This window comes from Leucoraja erinacea, unplaced genomic scaffold (genome assembly GCF_028641065.1).
Source record: "Leucoraja erinacea ecotype New England unplaced genomic scaffold, Leri_hhj_1 Leri_52S, whole genome shotgun sequence".
Taxonomy (NCBI): domain Eukaryota; kingdom Metazoa; phylum Chordata; class Chondrichthyes; order Rajiformes; family Rajidae; genus Leucoraja; species Leucoraja erinaceus.
In genome coordinates this window covers 345,881-359,388 of record NW_026576432.1, presented here as the reverse complement: position 1 = coordinate 359,388, position 13,508 = coordinate 345,881, and the positions used below count along the sequence as shown (strand labels likewise).

Below are 13,508 nucleotides of genomic sequence, written 5' to 3'. Positions count from 1 at the left end.
AGGTACAGGAGCCTGAAAACCGTGACCTCTAGGTTCAGGAACAGCTTCTTCCCAACAACATCAGGCTGTTGAACACTGCACAGCAATAACCTCAGCAACTGTGGTCTTCTGTGGACTGTGTCTGAGGTTGCACTGCCCACTTCAGTTTTGCACTGTTATGGCTAGCTTGTATTCTGCTTATTGTATTATAGATTATTATAAGTGTATCTATGCCTCATTGCAGTTATAGCCGCAGCAAATAAGAATGTCATTGTTGCATTTGTTGGTGCATATGATAATTAAACACTCCTGACAAAACTCCAAACCTGCAGCACAGTTACACTGTCCTCACTCACAAATGGCTTGGTCACTGAATTGTGGACGCAGCCCAGACCATCACACAATCCAACCTCCCTTCCATCGCCCCCATCTACACCTCACGCTGCCCCGGCAAGGCCAGCAGCATCATCACGGACCAGTCTCACCCCGGTCACTACCTCTTCTCCCATCGGGCAAGAGGTACAGAAGTGTGAAAACCAACGCACACCTCCAGATTCAGGAACAGTTTCTTCCCGGCTGTTATCAGGCAACTGAACCGTCCTCTCACCAACTAGAGAGCGGTCCTGACCTCCCATCTACCTTATTGGTGACCCTCGGACTATCCTTGATCAGACTTTGCTGGCTTTACCTTGCACTAAACGTTATTCTCTTATCATGGTTCGATTGTAATCATGTATTGTCTTGCCGCTGACTGGTTAGCACGCAACAAAAGCTTTTCACTGTACCTCGATACACGTGACAATACACTAAACTGATTGTAAGAAATACCCCCCCTAAACCTAACACAATATTAGGACTCATCCATTCCAGTCCAGCCCAGCCCAGCCCACCTCTCCCTCTACTCATTCCTTTTATCAATACACATGATTTATACATGGACTTCAGTAAGGTGTTCGACAAGGTTCCGCATGGTAGGCTGCTCTGGAAGGTTGGATCCCATGGGATCCAAGGAAAAATAGCTGAATGGATAGCAAATTGGCTACATGGAAGAAAGCAGAGGGTGATGGTGGAAGGTTGCTTCTCGGACTGGAGGCCTGTGACTAGTGGTGTGCCTCAGGGTTCAGTGCTGGGCCCGTTACTGTTTGTCATCTACATCAGTAATTTGGATGAGAACATACAGGGCAAGATCAGCACATTTGATGATGATACAAGAGTGAGTGGTTTTGCAGATAGTGAAGATGGTTGTGAACGATTGCAGCAGGATCTGGACCGATTGGCCAGGTGGGCTGAGGAATGGTTGATGGAATTTAATACAGAGAAGTGTGAGGTGTTGCATTTTGGGACGTCGAACAAGGGCAGGACCTACACAGTGAATGGTCGGCCTCTGGGTAGTGTTGTAGAGCAGAGGGATCTAGTAGTACAGGTGCATGGTTCCATGAAGGTCGAGTCGCAGGTAGATAAGGTGGTCAAAAAGGATTTTGGCACTTTGGCCTTCATCAGTCAGAGTATTGAGTCTAGAAGTTGGGAGGTCATCGTTGCAGTTGTATCAGATGGTGAGACCGCATTTAGAATAATGTGTTCAGTTCTGGGCACCGTGTTATAAGAACTATATTGTCAAGCTTGAAAGGGTTCAGAGAAGATTTACGAGGATGTTGCCAGGACTAGAGGGTCTGAGCTACAGGGGGAGGTTGAGTAGGCTGGGACTCTATTCCATGGAGCGCAGGAGGATTTGGGCCGAAGGGCCTGTTTCCACACTGTATTCTGCTAGCATGTCAAAAGTGTGAATGAATGTTTTTGTTTTATATTAATGTGTTCCATACTTTAATCTCCTCTTTCTTTCCTTATCTGAACCTGATTTGGCATTGAATTCAATATTCCTCTTGGCCCTTCTGGCTTCACATGCTTTGTTGGTTACTAATAATTCCTCACACACACAGGTCCCACGATCTGGTAGAGATAACAATGCCTTCAAATAGAGGCACAGAGGGATACAGTGTGGAAACAGGCCCTTCAGCCCAACTCACCCACACCGGCCAACAATGTCCCAGCTACACTAGTCCCACCTGCCTGCGCTTGGTCCATATCCCTCCAAACCTGTCCTATCCATGTACCTGTCTAACTGTTTCTTAAACATTGGGGTAGTCCCAGCCTCAACTATCTTTTCCGGCAGCTTGTTCCATACACCCACCGCCCTCTGTGTGGGAAAGTTGCCCCTCAGATTCCTATTAAATCTTTTCCCCTTCACCTTGAACCTGTGTCCTCTGGTCCTCGATTCCCCTACTCTGGGCAAGAGACTCTGTGCATCTACCCGATCTATTCCTCTCATGATTTTGTACACCTCTATAAGATCTCCCCTCATCCTCCTGCGCTCCATGGAATAGAGACCCAGCCTACTCAACCTCTCCCTGTAGCTCACACCCTCTAGTCCTGGCAACATCCTCGTAAATCTTTGTACCATGATCACATTGAATGGCGGTGCTGGCTCGAAGGCCGAATGGCCTACTCCTGCACCTATTGTCTATTGTCAGCAGTAGGAGGCGCCCCCGGGACACAAAATGGCCGGCTGTTGCAGACGCTGGGTACGCGGGTAAGGAGGTTGACTGAGACCGGTCACGTGTGACAATAATGTATTCATTCATAATAGATGCAAAATCAATTCCACTGCGCTGTTGCAGATGTGACAAATAAACGTCTACTAATAGACAATGGGGAGCTGATGGATGTGAGTGGAGAGATTACATTGGCGACATGAGGAGCCAAATGTGATTGCCTCGCTTGGAGATAGCATAGACTGGATGGGCCAAAGAGCCTCCCTCCATGATGATCAGACAGCGCCAGAATAAAAGGGCGTTCCTTTAGGAAGGAGATGAGGAGGAATTTCTCCAGTCAGAGGGTGGTGAATCTGTGGAGGCCAAGTCAATGGATATTTTTAAGGCAGAGATTGACAGGTTCTTGATTAGTGCGGGTGTCAGGGGTTATATCAGCCTATCTCACCAGGGACTAACTCTACAGAATGTTTCTCCTTCCATTATTTATTATGTAAAAGAATATGTGTGTTATGATTGTGTTTATAATTTGTTTGGTTGTTTTGTTGTTTGTCTTTTGCACAAAAGTCCGCGAGCATTGCCACTTTCATTTCACTGCACATCTCGTATGTGTATGTGACAAATAAACTTGACTTGACTTGACTTGACTTGTGGGGAGAAGGCAGGAGAATGGGGATAGGAGGGAGAGATAGATCGGCCGTGAATGAATGGCGGAGTAGGCTTGATGGGCCGATTGGCCCACTGCTGCTCCTATGACATGAGAACGTTTTGAACTTAGTATCAGATCATCACTGTTTAGGACAACACAAATCCTGAGACGGGAGTAACTGTTTCCTTACTGATAAGAAATGAAAAAGGAGCAATATTTAGATCACCTTATCACCTTTCAATCCAGGCTGGCCCACGTTGCCTACCAGACCCTGCAGAGAGAATTGGAACAGAGGGTGAGAGGCATCGTAATGTCCGCTCAACGCCACAACAATCATCCTTCCCACATCAGCACAAGAAGTCTACCTGAGGTCCTGGTATTCCTGGGAGGCCCGCTAATCCCGGCAGGCCCACTGCACCCTGTATGGGAAGAGGAGGGAACAGTGACAACTTGTTCATGTCTCCAAGCACCGTTTAGTTTAGAGATACAGCACAGAAACATAGAAACAGGTGCAAATTAGGTGCAGGAGTAGGCCATTAGGCCCCTTCGAGCCTGCACCGCCATTCAATATGATCATGGCTGATCATCCAACTCAGTATCCTGTACCTGCCTTCTCTCCATACCCCCTGATCCCTTTAGCTACAAGGGCTACATCTAACTCCCACTCAAATATGAAACAGGCCCTTCGGCCCACCGAGTCTGTACCGACCAGCGATCCCCGCACACTATCACCACCCTACACACACTAAGGACAATTTACACGTATGTCAAGCCAATTAACCTACAAAGGATGAGAAGAATGAGAGGGTATCTCATTGAAACATATAAGATTGTTAAGGGATTGGACACGCTAGAGGCAGGAAACATGTTCCCGATGTTGGGGGAGTCCAGAACCAGGGGCCAGAGTTTAAGAATAAGGGGTAAGCCATTTAGAACGGAGATGAGGAATCACTTTTTCTCACAAAGAGTGGTGAGTCTGTGGAATTCTCTGACTCAGAGGGCAGTGGAGGCAGGTTCTCTGGATGCTTTCAAGAGAGAGCTAGATAGGGCTCTTAAAAATACCAGAGTCAGGGGATATGGGGAGAAGGCAGGAACGGGGTACTGATTGTGGATGATCAGCCGTGATCACATTGAATGGCCGTGCTGGCTCAAAGGGCCGAATGGCCTACTCCTGCACCTATTGCCTATTGTCTATAAATCTGCACACCTTTGGAGTGTGGGGGGAAACCGAAGATCTCAGAGAAAACCCACGCAGGTCACGGGGAGAACGTACAAACTCCGTACAGACCCGGGTCTCTGGCGCTGTAAGTGCTACAAGGCAGCACTCTACCGCTGCGCCACTGAGCTGCCCTTATTCCTGGTAGTGCCGAAGGATGAGGGCTGATTTTATAGAGTTGTATCAAACCATGAGGGGAATACATCGGGTAGACGCACAGAGTCCTTTACCCGGAGAGGTGCAATCAAGAACCAGAGGACATCGGTTTAAGGTGAGGGGGGAAAGATTTAATATGTACCTGGGGGGTAACTCTTTTTACACAGAGGGTGGTGGGTGTAGGAAACGAGCTGCCGGGAGAGGTAGTTGAGGCTGGTACGATCCCAACGTTTAAGAAATAGTTAGACAGGTACATGGATAGGACAGGTTTGGAAGGATATGGGCCAAACGCAGGCAGGTGGGACTAGTGTAAACACAGAAACATAGAAAATAGGTGCCTTCGAGCCTGCACCACCATTCAATATGATCATGGCTGATCATCCAACTCAGTATCCCGTACCTGCCTTCTCTCCATACCCCCTGATCCTTTTAGCCACAAGGGCCACATCTAACTCCCTCTTAAATATAGCCAATGAACTGGCCTCAACTACCCTCTGTGGCAGAGAGTTCCAGAGATTCACCGCTCTCTGTGTGAAAAATCCCATGTAGATGGGACATGTTGGTCGGTGTGGGCAAGTTGGGCCGAAGGGCCTGTTTCCTTGGTGTATCACTCTGTGACTCTAACCAGCCTGGCTTAGAGTCATACAGATACTATAGAGGCATTTCTACCCAACTTTCCCCTGCCAACCACAATGTCCAACCTAAACTAGTCCCATATGCGTTTGACCCATATCCCTCCAATCCTTTCCTATCATGGCTTGGTCCCAGTCCATCATCGGCTCTGACCTCCCTACCATCGAGGGGATCTATCGCAGTAGCTGCCTCAAAAAGGCTGGCAGCATCATCGAGGACCCACACCATCCTGGCCACTCACTCATCTCCCTGCTACCTTCAGGACATTTTTGCACAAAAGTCCGCGAGCATTGCCACTTTCATTTCACTGCACATCTCGTATGTGTATGTGACAAATAAACTTGACTTGACTTGACTTGAAGGTACAGGAGCCTGAAATCTGCAACATCCAGGTTCAGGAACAGCTGCTTCCCCACAGACATCAGGCTATTAAACTCAACTCTAACAAAACTCTGAACATTAATAGACCATTATCTGTTTATTTACACTTTATCAGTTTATTTATTCATGTGTGTATATATTTATATAATGGTATATGGACACACTGATCTGTTCTGTATTCATGCCGACTATATTCTGTTGTGCTGAAGCAAAGCAAAAATGTCATTGTCCTATCAGGGACACATGACAATAAACTCTCTTGAATTACAGATATTCTCCACAGATGCTGCCTGACCCGCTGAGTTACTCCAGCACTGTGTGTCGTTATTGGGTGACATTGACCCGATTATAAAAGATTCCACAAGCGGGGAGCTTTTGATGAAACTGGATAAAGGATATGTCAGTTGCTGCAATTTATAAATAATATTAGGGGTGAAGAGAGCAGGATATTTACGGAAATAGTTGCTGGTATCAAGGAATTTTGGCTCCAAGGTTGAGGTAAGTTGAGCTTTTCCTGGACCAGATTCCAGCATCTGCGGTTCATCATGTCCTCCTGCGACACAATGGTTCATCCAGAGCGGATTCTGAGAAACCCGGGCTTGTTCCCTGAAACCCCTCGTGAGCCTTGCAGATGCCACTTCCCAAGAGCCGGCACGTCGATCACTGCAGCAGGGATGCCAATCCTCGGATATTTCACTGAGAATCTCATTGAAACGTACCGAATAGTGAAAGGCCTGGATAGAGTGGATGTGGAGAGGATGTTTCCACTAGTGGGAGAGTCTAGGACCAGAGGGCACAGCCTCAGAATTAAAGGATGTTCCTTTAGGAAGGAGATGAGGAGGAATATCTTCAGTCAGAGGGTGGTGAATCTGTGGAATTCTTTGCCACAGACGGCTGTGGAGGCCACAAGTCAGTGGATATATTTAAGGCAGAGATAGATAGATTCTTGATTAGTGCGGGTGTCAGGGGTTATGGGGAGAAGGCAGGAGAATGGGGTTAGGAGGGAGAGATAGATCCGCCATGATTGAATGGCGGAGTAGACGTGATGGGCCGAATGGCCTAATTCCGCTCCTAGCACTTATGAACTTATGAAGGAAAGGTGTCAACGTGAGAAAATGGACCATGGCGAGAGGGGGGGGGAGGAAGCTGATGTCCTGACACCCTGCACGATGGACAACACCACCAGACAGACGCCTTCTGTGTACAACCACTCAACGATTCCGAGTGACTCTTCCAGCAGCTGTGTTTGAGATTCCTGCCTTAATAGGCGTACTTCACAGACCATGAGCTAGCTGGCGATAGTCCCAGCAGTAACACAGAGAGCTGAGCTGGTCTCCAGAACAGCTGCAAGAATGGCACATCTGGGATGGACCCAGCAGACTGGGGGCCAAGGATTTACAAGCCAATCCTGACACTTGCATTCTAAGTTGCTCATCAACTGGAGAGCAATAATCGGAAACTACAGGCGCAGAAAGGACTTTGGCAGGAAGTTTTTTATTCAATGTTCGTCAAGCCGCCGAGATTTATGAATGGGATGATTAGAGCTATATATAGACACAAAATGCTGGAGTAACTCAGCGGGTCAGGCAGCATCTCTGGAGAAAAGGAATAGGTGAGGTGTCAGGTCGATATCATGCTTCAGACTGAGTCAGGAGAAAAGAACTAACATCGACTCAGTTGTGACTCTGTGACACTAATTCATGGACTGATAGATTGTCCTGGCAAGGACACGCTAACTAGGTTTTATCTGTATTCATAGAACAATAGACAATAGTCAATAGTAGGAGTGGGCCATTCGGCCCTTCTAGCCAGCACTGCCACTCCCCATATCCCTTGACTCTGCTATCTTTAAGAGCTCTATCTATCTTGAATACATCCAGAGAACCAGCCATCACTGCCTTATGAGGCAGGGAATTCCACAGATTCACAACTCTCTGGGTGAAAAATAATTTCCTCAACTCCGTTCTAAATGGCCTCACTTATTCTTAAACTGTGGCCCCTGGTTCTGGACTCCCCCAACATGGGGAACCTGTTTCCTGCCTCTAATGTGTCCAATCCCTCAATAATCTTGCTATTGTTTAATAATGTTTCAATAAGAGACCCTCTCATCCTTCTAAACTCCAGTGTATACAAGCCCAGTCGCTCCATTCTCTCAACATACGACAGTCCCGCCATCCCGGGAATTAACCTCCTGAACCTACGCTGCACTAAACTGCACACAATACTCCAGGTGTGGTCTCACTAGATCTCTGTACAACTGCAGAAGGACCTCTTTGCTCCTATACTCCTCTTGTTGTGAAGGCCAACATGCCATTGGCTTTCTCCACTGCCTGCTGTACCTGCATGCTTACTTTCAGTGACTGATGAACAGGGACCCCCAGATCCCGTTGTACGTCCCCTTTTCCCAACTTGACACCATTCAGATAGTAATCTGCCTTGGAACATGGAAAGTACAGCACAGAAACAGGCCCTTCAGCCCACAATGGCCATGCCATACATAATGTTAAGTTAAAGCAATATTTCCGCACTATATCTGTAAATTAAACTACAGGATGCTGCCTAACCAAAGCTATATAAGGCTGCACCTTGACTTCCTGACTCTTACACTCAGTGAAGGCAAGCACACCATCGGTCATCTTCACCACTCTATCTGCTGGCTTTGCCACCCCGGGAAGTTGTGGATGAGCCACGGGACTGTCTTACATCGCCCAGGGAGAGGGGGGGGGGGGGGGCCTGGCGCCCACATTCACAGAGGGAGAAGACCGCATTGATTCAAGAACCTAAGCCCATCTCCCTTCACCTCAAGGGGAGGAGACCGCAGGGGCTATAAACTGTGTGGCCTTGCCAAACTCCGACTGGTTTTATTTGGAAAATGTATGACTGCTGCAATTTCGTTCAGACTTCGAAAGATGAATGACAATAAAATGGCTATCTATCTATTATTTAGTCAGGAGGGTGTGGATCGTGGGGTCTTATTGTTGGACGACTCCCTTCTCCCAGCAGTCAGTGGCAGCACATTCACCAGGAGTTTGACAGCATTGATTCAAGTAGGAGGGAACTGCAGACCTGCTGGCCTTAACGCAGATGCTATACACAAAGGCTGGAGTGCCAAACAGCGAGTCAGGCAGCATCTGTGGAGCTTTAACCTAAAATGGTGCCTCTTAGAAAGATGGTGAGGAGGAATTTCTTTAGTCAGAGGGTGGTGAATCTGTGGAATTCATTGTCACAGACGACTGCGGAGGCCAAGTCAGTGGATATATTTAATGTGGAGTTTGACAGGTTCTTGTGTAGGAAGGAACTGCAGATGCTGGTTTACACTGATGATAGACACAGAGTGCTGGAGTAACTCAGCGAGTCAGGCAGCATCTGTGGAGAACATGGATAGGTGACGTTTCACAGAGTGCTGAAGTAACTCAGCGAGTCAGGCAGCATCTGTGGAGAACATGGATAGGTGACGTTTCGGGTTCAAGATCCATCAGACTGAGAATCAGGGGAGAGGGAAACTAAACGTATGAAAAGGTGCAAAGAACAAATGAATGAAAGGTTTGCAAAAGGACAAATCAAGGCCAGCAACAGCAGGTTCTTGATTAGTGCGGGTGTCAGCAGTTATGGGGAGAAGGCAGGAGAATGGGGTTGAGAGGGAGAGATAGATCAGCCGCAACTGAATGTTTAAGAAGGAACTGCAGATGCTGGAAAAATCGAAGGTAGACAAAAAATGCCGAGAAACTCGGCGGGTGAGGCAGCATCTATGGAGCGAAGGAATAGGTGACGTTTCGGGTCGAGACCATTCTTCGGACTGATGTGGGGGTGGGGGGAGCGGGAAGAAGAAAGGAAGAGGCAGAGACAGTGGGCTGTGGGAAAGCTGAGAAGGGGAGGGGAAGGAGGGAGAAAGCAGGGACTACCTGAACTTGGAGAAGGCAATGTTCATACCACTGGGGTGTAAACTACCTGAGCGAAATATGTGCCATGATTGAATGGCGGAATTGACTGGATGGGCCGAATGGCCTAATTCTGGTCCTGTGACATACGACCGTGTGAACTCTGAACTCTACATACCCGGAGGCCGGGGAATCCAAGTTGTCCAACACCGCCAACTTTGCCCTGAAAACAGAGAGTGGAATTTCACATCAGATCTCGCACACCTGAGTAGCCGGCACATGACAGAGTGCTCACCTGTGGGCAGGTACGCATGCCCCTACCTGTTGAAGCTCCTTTGGCTGGAACCTCTCGCTGTGGATGTGACAGGGAGCTCCCAGGTGGACGGGGGGGGGGGAGGGGACACGTCGGTTCGTAGGTCGACCCCCAGTGTGGGCCCGGTGCCACACCCTCTCAGCGCCAGAGACCCAGCTTCCATCCTGACCTCTGCCGCTGTCTGTGTGGAGTTTGCACGTCCTCCCTGTGACCCCGTGGTTTCCCCCGGGTGCTCCGGTTTTCCTCCCACATCCCAAAGCCTTGTGGGGTTAATGGGCCGCTGTAAATTGCCCCCCGGTGTGTGGGTGAGGGGTGGACTGTGGGGGCTGCTGATGGGATCAGTGTCGAAGGGTGGTTGATGGTCAACACCGACTCGATGGGCTGAAGGGCCTGTTTCTGTGTTCTGGTACCTGAATGTGGAGGCTCAGCTCTGGGGTTGTGAGGGTGAGGGGTGGGGGAACGAAGATCAGAGTCACACAGGGGTGTCTGACACCTGCCCACCTCTTACAGCAGCAGAAACAAGGAACTGCAGGCGCTGGTTTACAAAATAAGACACAGAGTGCTGGAGTAACTCATGGGTCAGGCAGCATGGGTGGAGAACCTGGATAGGTGTTCTGGTACCTGAGTGTGGAGTAACTCAGGTCTGGGCATCTGTGGAGCTGAGGAAATGGGGCAACGTTTCGGGCCGAAAACCCGTAGGGGTGTTGACACCTGCCCAACGTTGCCAGCAGCAGAAGTAGGAACGGTGCAAATGCGCTGCCTATTTACTTAGCTCCAGACACAGAGTGCTGCAGTAACTCAACGGGTCAGGCAGCATCTGTGGAGAACATGGATAGGTGACGTTTCACAGAGTGCTGGAGTAACTCAGCGGGTCAGGCAGCATCTGTGGGGAACATGGATAGGTGGCGTTTCGGTCAGGACCTTTCTTCAGACTGATCGTGAGATGGGTGGAGGTCCCGACTGAAACGTCACCAATGCATGTTGTCCAAGGATGCTGCCTGACCCAATAGACAATAGACAATAGGGGCAGGATGAGGCCATTCAGCCCTTCGAGCCAGCACCGCCATTCAATGTGATCATGGCTGATCATCCCCACCACCTGCTGAGTTACTCCAGCACTCTGTAACTTGAATGGTGTAACACCAGTGAGTCGCTACCTCTCCAGTTTGCTGAGCCTCGGGGAGTTTAGCTGGGATCACCACCCCAGCCCGATGACCCTGACCTCTGCCACTCATTCCCACCTTTCCCCTGAAGGGCAGTGGGCCCTGACCCAGAGCAGAGCAATCAGAGCAGTGAAGGGGTGAAACTCACCGGAATGCCGTCAGCACCAGGAGGTCCTCGAGCTCCACCTGAACCCGGATATCCCTGGTGAGGTGAATAAATACGTTAGTGAAGAGGTCACCAAGGTCACTGCTGCACTCAGAATCAAAATGCACGTTTGTTGCGTTAAACTGTGCAATACTTAAACAACGCCTTACCCCACACTTCACACTTCCTGTCCCCATATCCCACACTTCACACTTCCTCTCACACTTCCTGTCCCCATACCCCACACTTCACACTTCCTGTCCCCATACCCCACACTTCACACTTCCTGTCCCCATATCCCACACTTCACACTTCCTGTCCCCATATCCCACACTTCACACTTCCTGTCCCCATATCCCACACTTCACACTTCCTGTCCCCATATCACACACTTCCTGTCCCCATATCTCTCACACTTCACACTTCCTGTCCCCATATCTCTCACACTTCACACTTCCTGTCCCCATGTCCCTCACACTTCCTGTCCCCATATCTCTCACACTTCCTGTCCCCATATCCCTCACACTTCACACTTCCCATCCCTATATCCCACACCGGGAAAACCGGACACAGTTCCAGGCTCCATAGTTATAAAGGGATCGTTTGACAGAAATCAGGAATTTAAATTAAATTCTTCTAGAGGTGTATAAAACCATGAGAGGAATAGATCGGGTAGACGCACAGGTTCTCTTGCCCAGAGTTGGGGAATCATGAACCAAAGGACATAAGTTTATAGTGAAGGGGGAAAGATTTAATAGGAACCTGAGGGGTAACTTTATAATGGATGTATGGAACAAGCTGCTGGAGGAGGTAGTTGAGGCTGAGACTATTGCAACTTTTAAGAGACATTTGGACAGGTGCATGGATAGGACAGGTTTGGAGGGATATGGGCCAAGCGTAGGCAGGTGGGGCTAGGTTGGGGCATGTTGGCCGGTGTGGGCAGGTTGGCCAAAGGGCCTGTTTCCGCACTATTTCATAGAAACATAGAAACATAGAAATTAGGTGCAGGAGTAGGCCATTCGGCCCTTCGAACCTGCACCGCCATTCAATATGATTATGGCTGATCATCCAACTCAGTATCCCGTACCTGCCTTCTCTCCATACCCCCTGATCCCCTTAGCCACAAGGGCCTCATCTAACTCCCTCTTAAATATAGCCAATGAACTGGCCTCAACTACCCTCTGTGGCAGAGAGTTCCAGAGATTCACCACTCCCTGTGTGAAAAAAGTTCTTCTCATCTCGGTTTTAAAGGATTTCCCCCTTATCCTTAAGCTGTGACCCCTTGTCCTGGACTTCCCTAACATTGGGAACAATCTTCCTGCATCTAGCCTGTCCCAGTTATAAGAATTTTGTAAGTTTCTATAATCAGGAATTTAAATTAAATTCTTCTAGAGAGTATAAAACCAAGTCTATCCAGTCTTTCGGGTATAAGACAGTCCTGACATCCCAGGAATCAGTTGGGGACCGTCATGCACTCCCTCTATGGCAATAATGTTTCCTAGATTTGGAGGGGGAAAATTTAATACGCAATACTGAGGTGTAACTCACCAAGACCCTGTACAACTGCAGTAGAACCTCCCTGCTGGATACTCAAATCCTTTTGCAATATTGCAACATACCATTAGCTTTCTTTTGGACTGCTGCACCTGCATGCCTACCTTCAATGGATATGGTACCAGCGTACCCAGGTCTCGCTGCATCATCCCCCTTTCCCAATGGGCCAGGTTAGATAAAGTCTGCTTTCCCGTTTTTGGATCACTCTGTAACTCACAGAGTGGAGAATATAGAGTGTAGACAGAGTGCGATAGAGGGCAGTGTCAATAGAGGTGACAACATGGACCCTGTGGGAATAACCGCCAGTGTTTGGTCAGTTCAGTAACTCTCTGGTGGTGTTGGGTTGGAATGGTTAAAGGGAGATCGTGACATTTCTCGCCTCCTTGTGGCTGCCCAGGCAACTGCAGCCCTGACCGACTGCAACCAGTGCATTCAGGTTGACAAAAATGCTGGAGAAACTCAGTGGGTGAGGCAGCATCTATGGAGCGAAGAAAATGGTGACATTTCAGGTCGAGACCCTTCTTCAGACTGATGTGAGGGTGGGGGCAGGAAGAAGAAAGGGAGAGGTGGAGACAGTGGGCTGTGGGAGAGCTGGGAAGGGGAGGGGAAGGAGGGAGAAAGCAGGGACTACCTGAAATTGGAGAAGTCAATGTTCATACCGCTGGGGTGTAAACTACCCAACGAAATATGAGGTGCTGCTCCTCCAATTTACAGTGGTCCTCACTCTGGCTATGGAGGAGGCCCAGGACGGAAAGGTCAGATTGGGAATGGGAGGGGGAGTTGAAGTACTGAGCCACCGGGAGATCAGGTTGGTTATTGCGAATCGACGGAGGTGTTGGCCGAAGTGATCGCCAAGCCTACGCATGGTCTCACCGACGTAGAGATTCAGATGATC

General features: G+C 48.9%; 1 protein-coding gene across 1 annotated transcript in view; it reads right to left on the bottom strand.

Moving 5' to 3' along the window:
* LOC129694054 (collagen alpha-1(XXIV) chain-like) overlaps positions 1–13,508 on the bottom strand; it is a 173,158-nt gene that overhangs the window by 88,435 nt on the left and 71,215 nt on the right. Inside the window, exons 13-17 of the mRNA XM_055630779.1 lie at positions 12,503–12,557; positions 11,063–11,164; positions 9,589–9,661; positions 3,540–3,593; positions 3,401–3,445 (exon numbers count right to left, since the gene is read on the bottom strand). Of these exons, the coding sequence (XP_055486754.1) occupies positions 3,401–3,445; positions 3,540–3,593; positions 9,589–9,661; positions 11,063–11,164; positions 12,503–12,557 (329 nt within the window). The remainder of the gene's footprint in view (positions 1–3,400; positions 3,446–3,539; positions 3,594–9,588; positions 9,662–11,062; positions 11,165–12,502; positions 12,558–13,508) is intronic.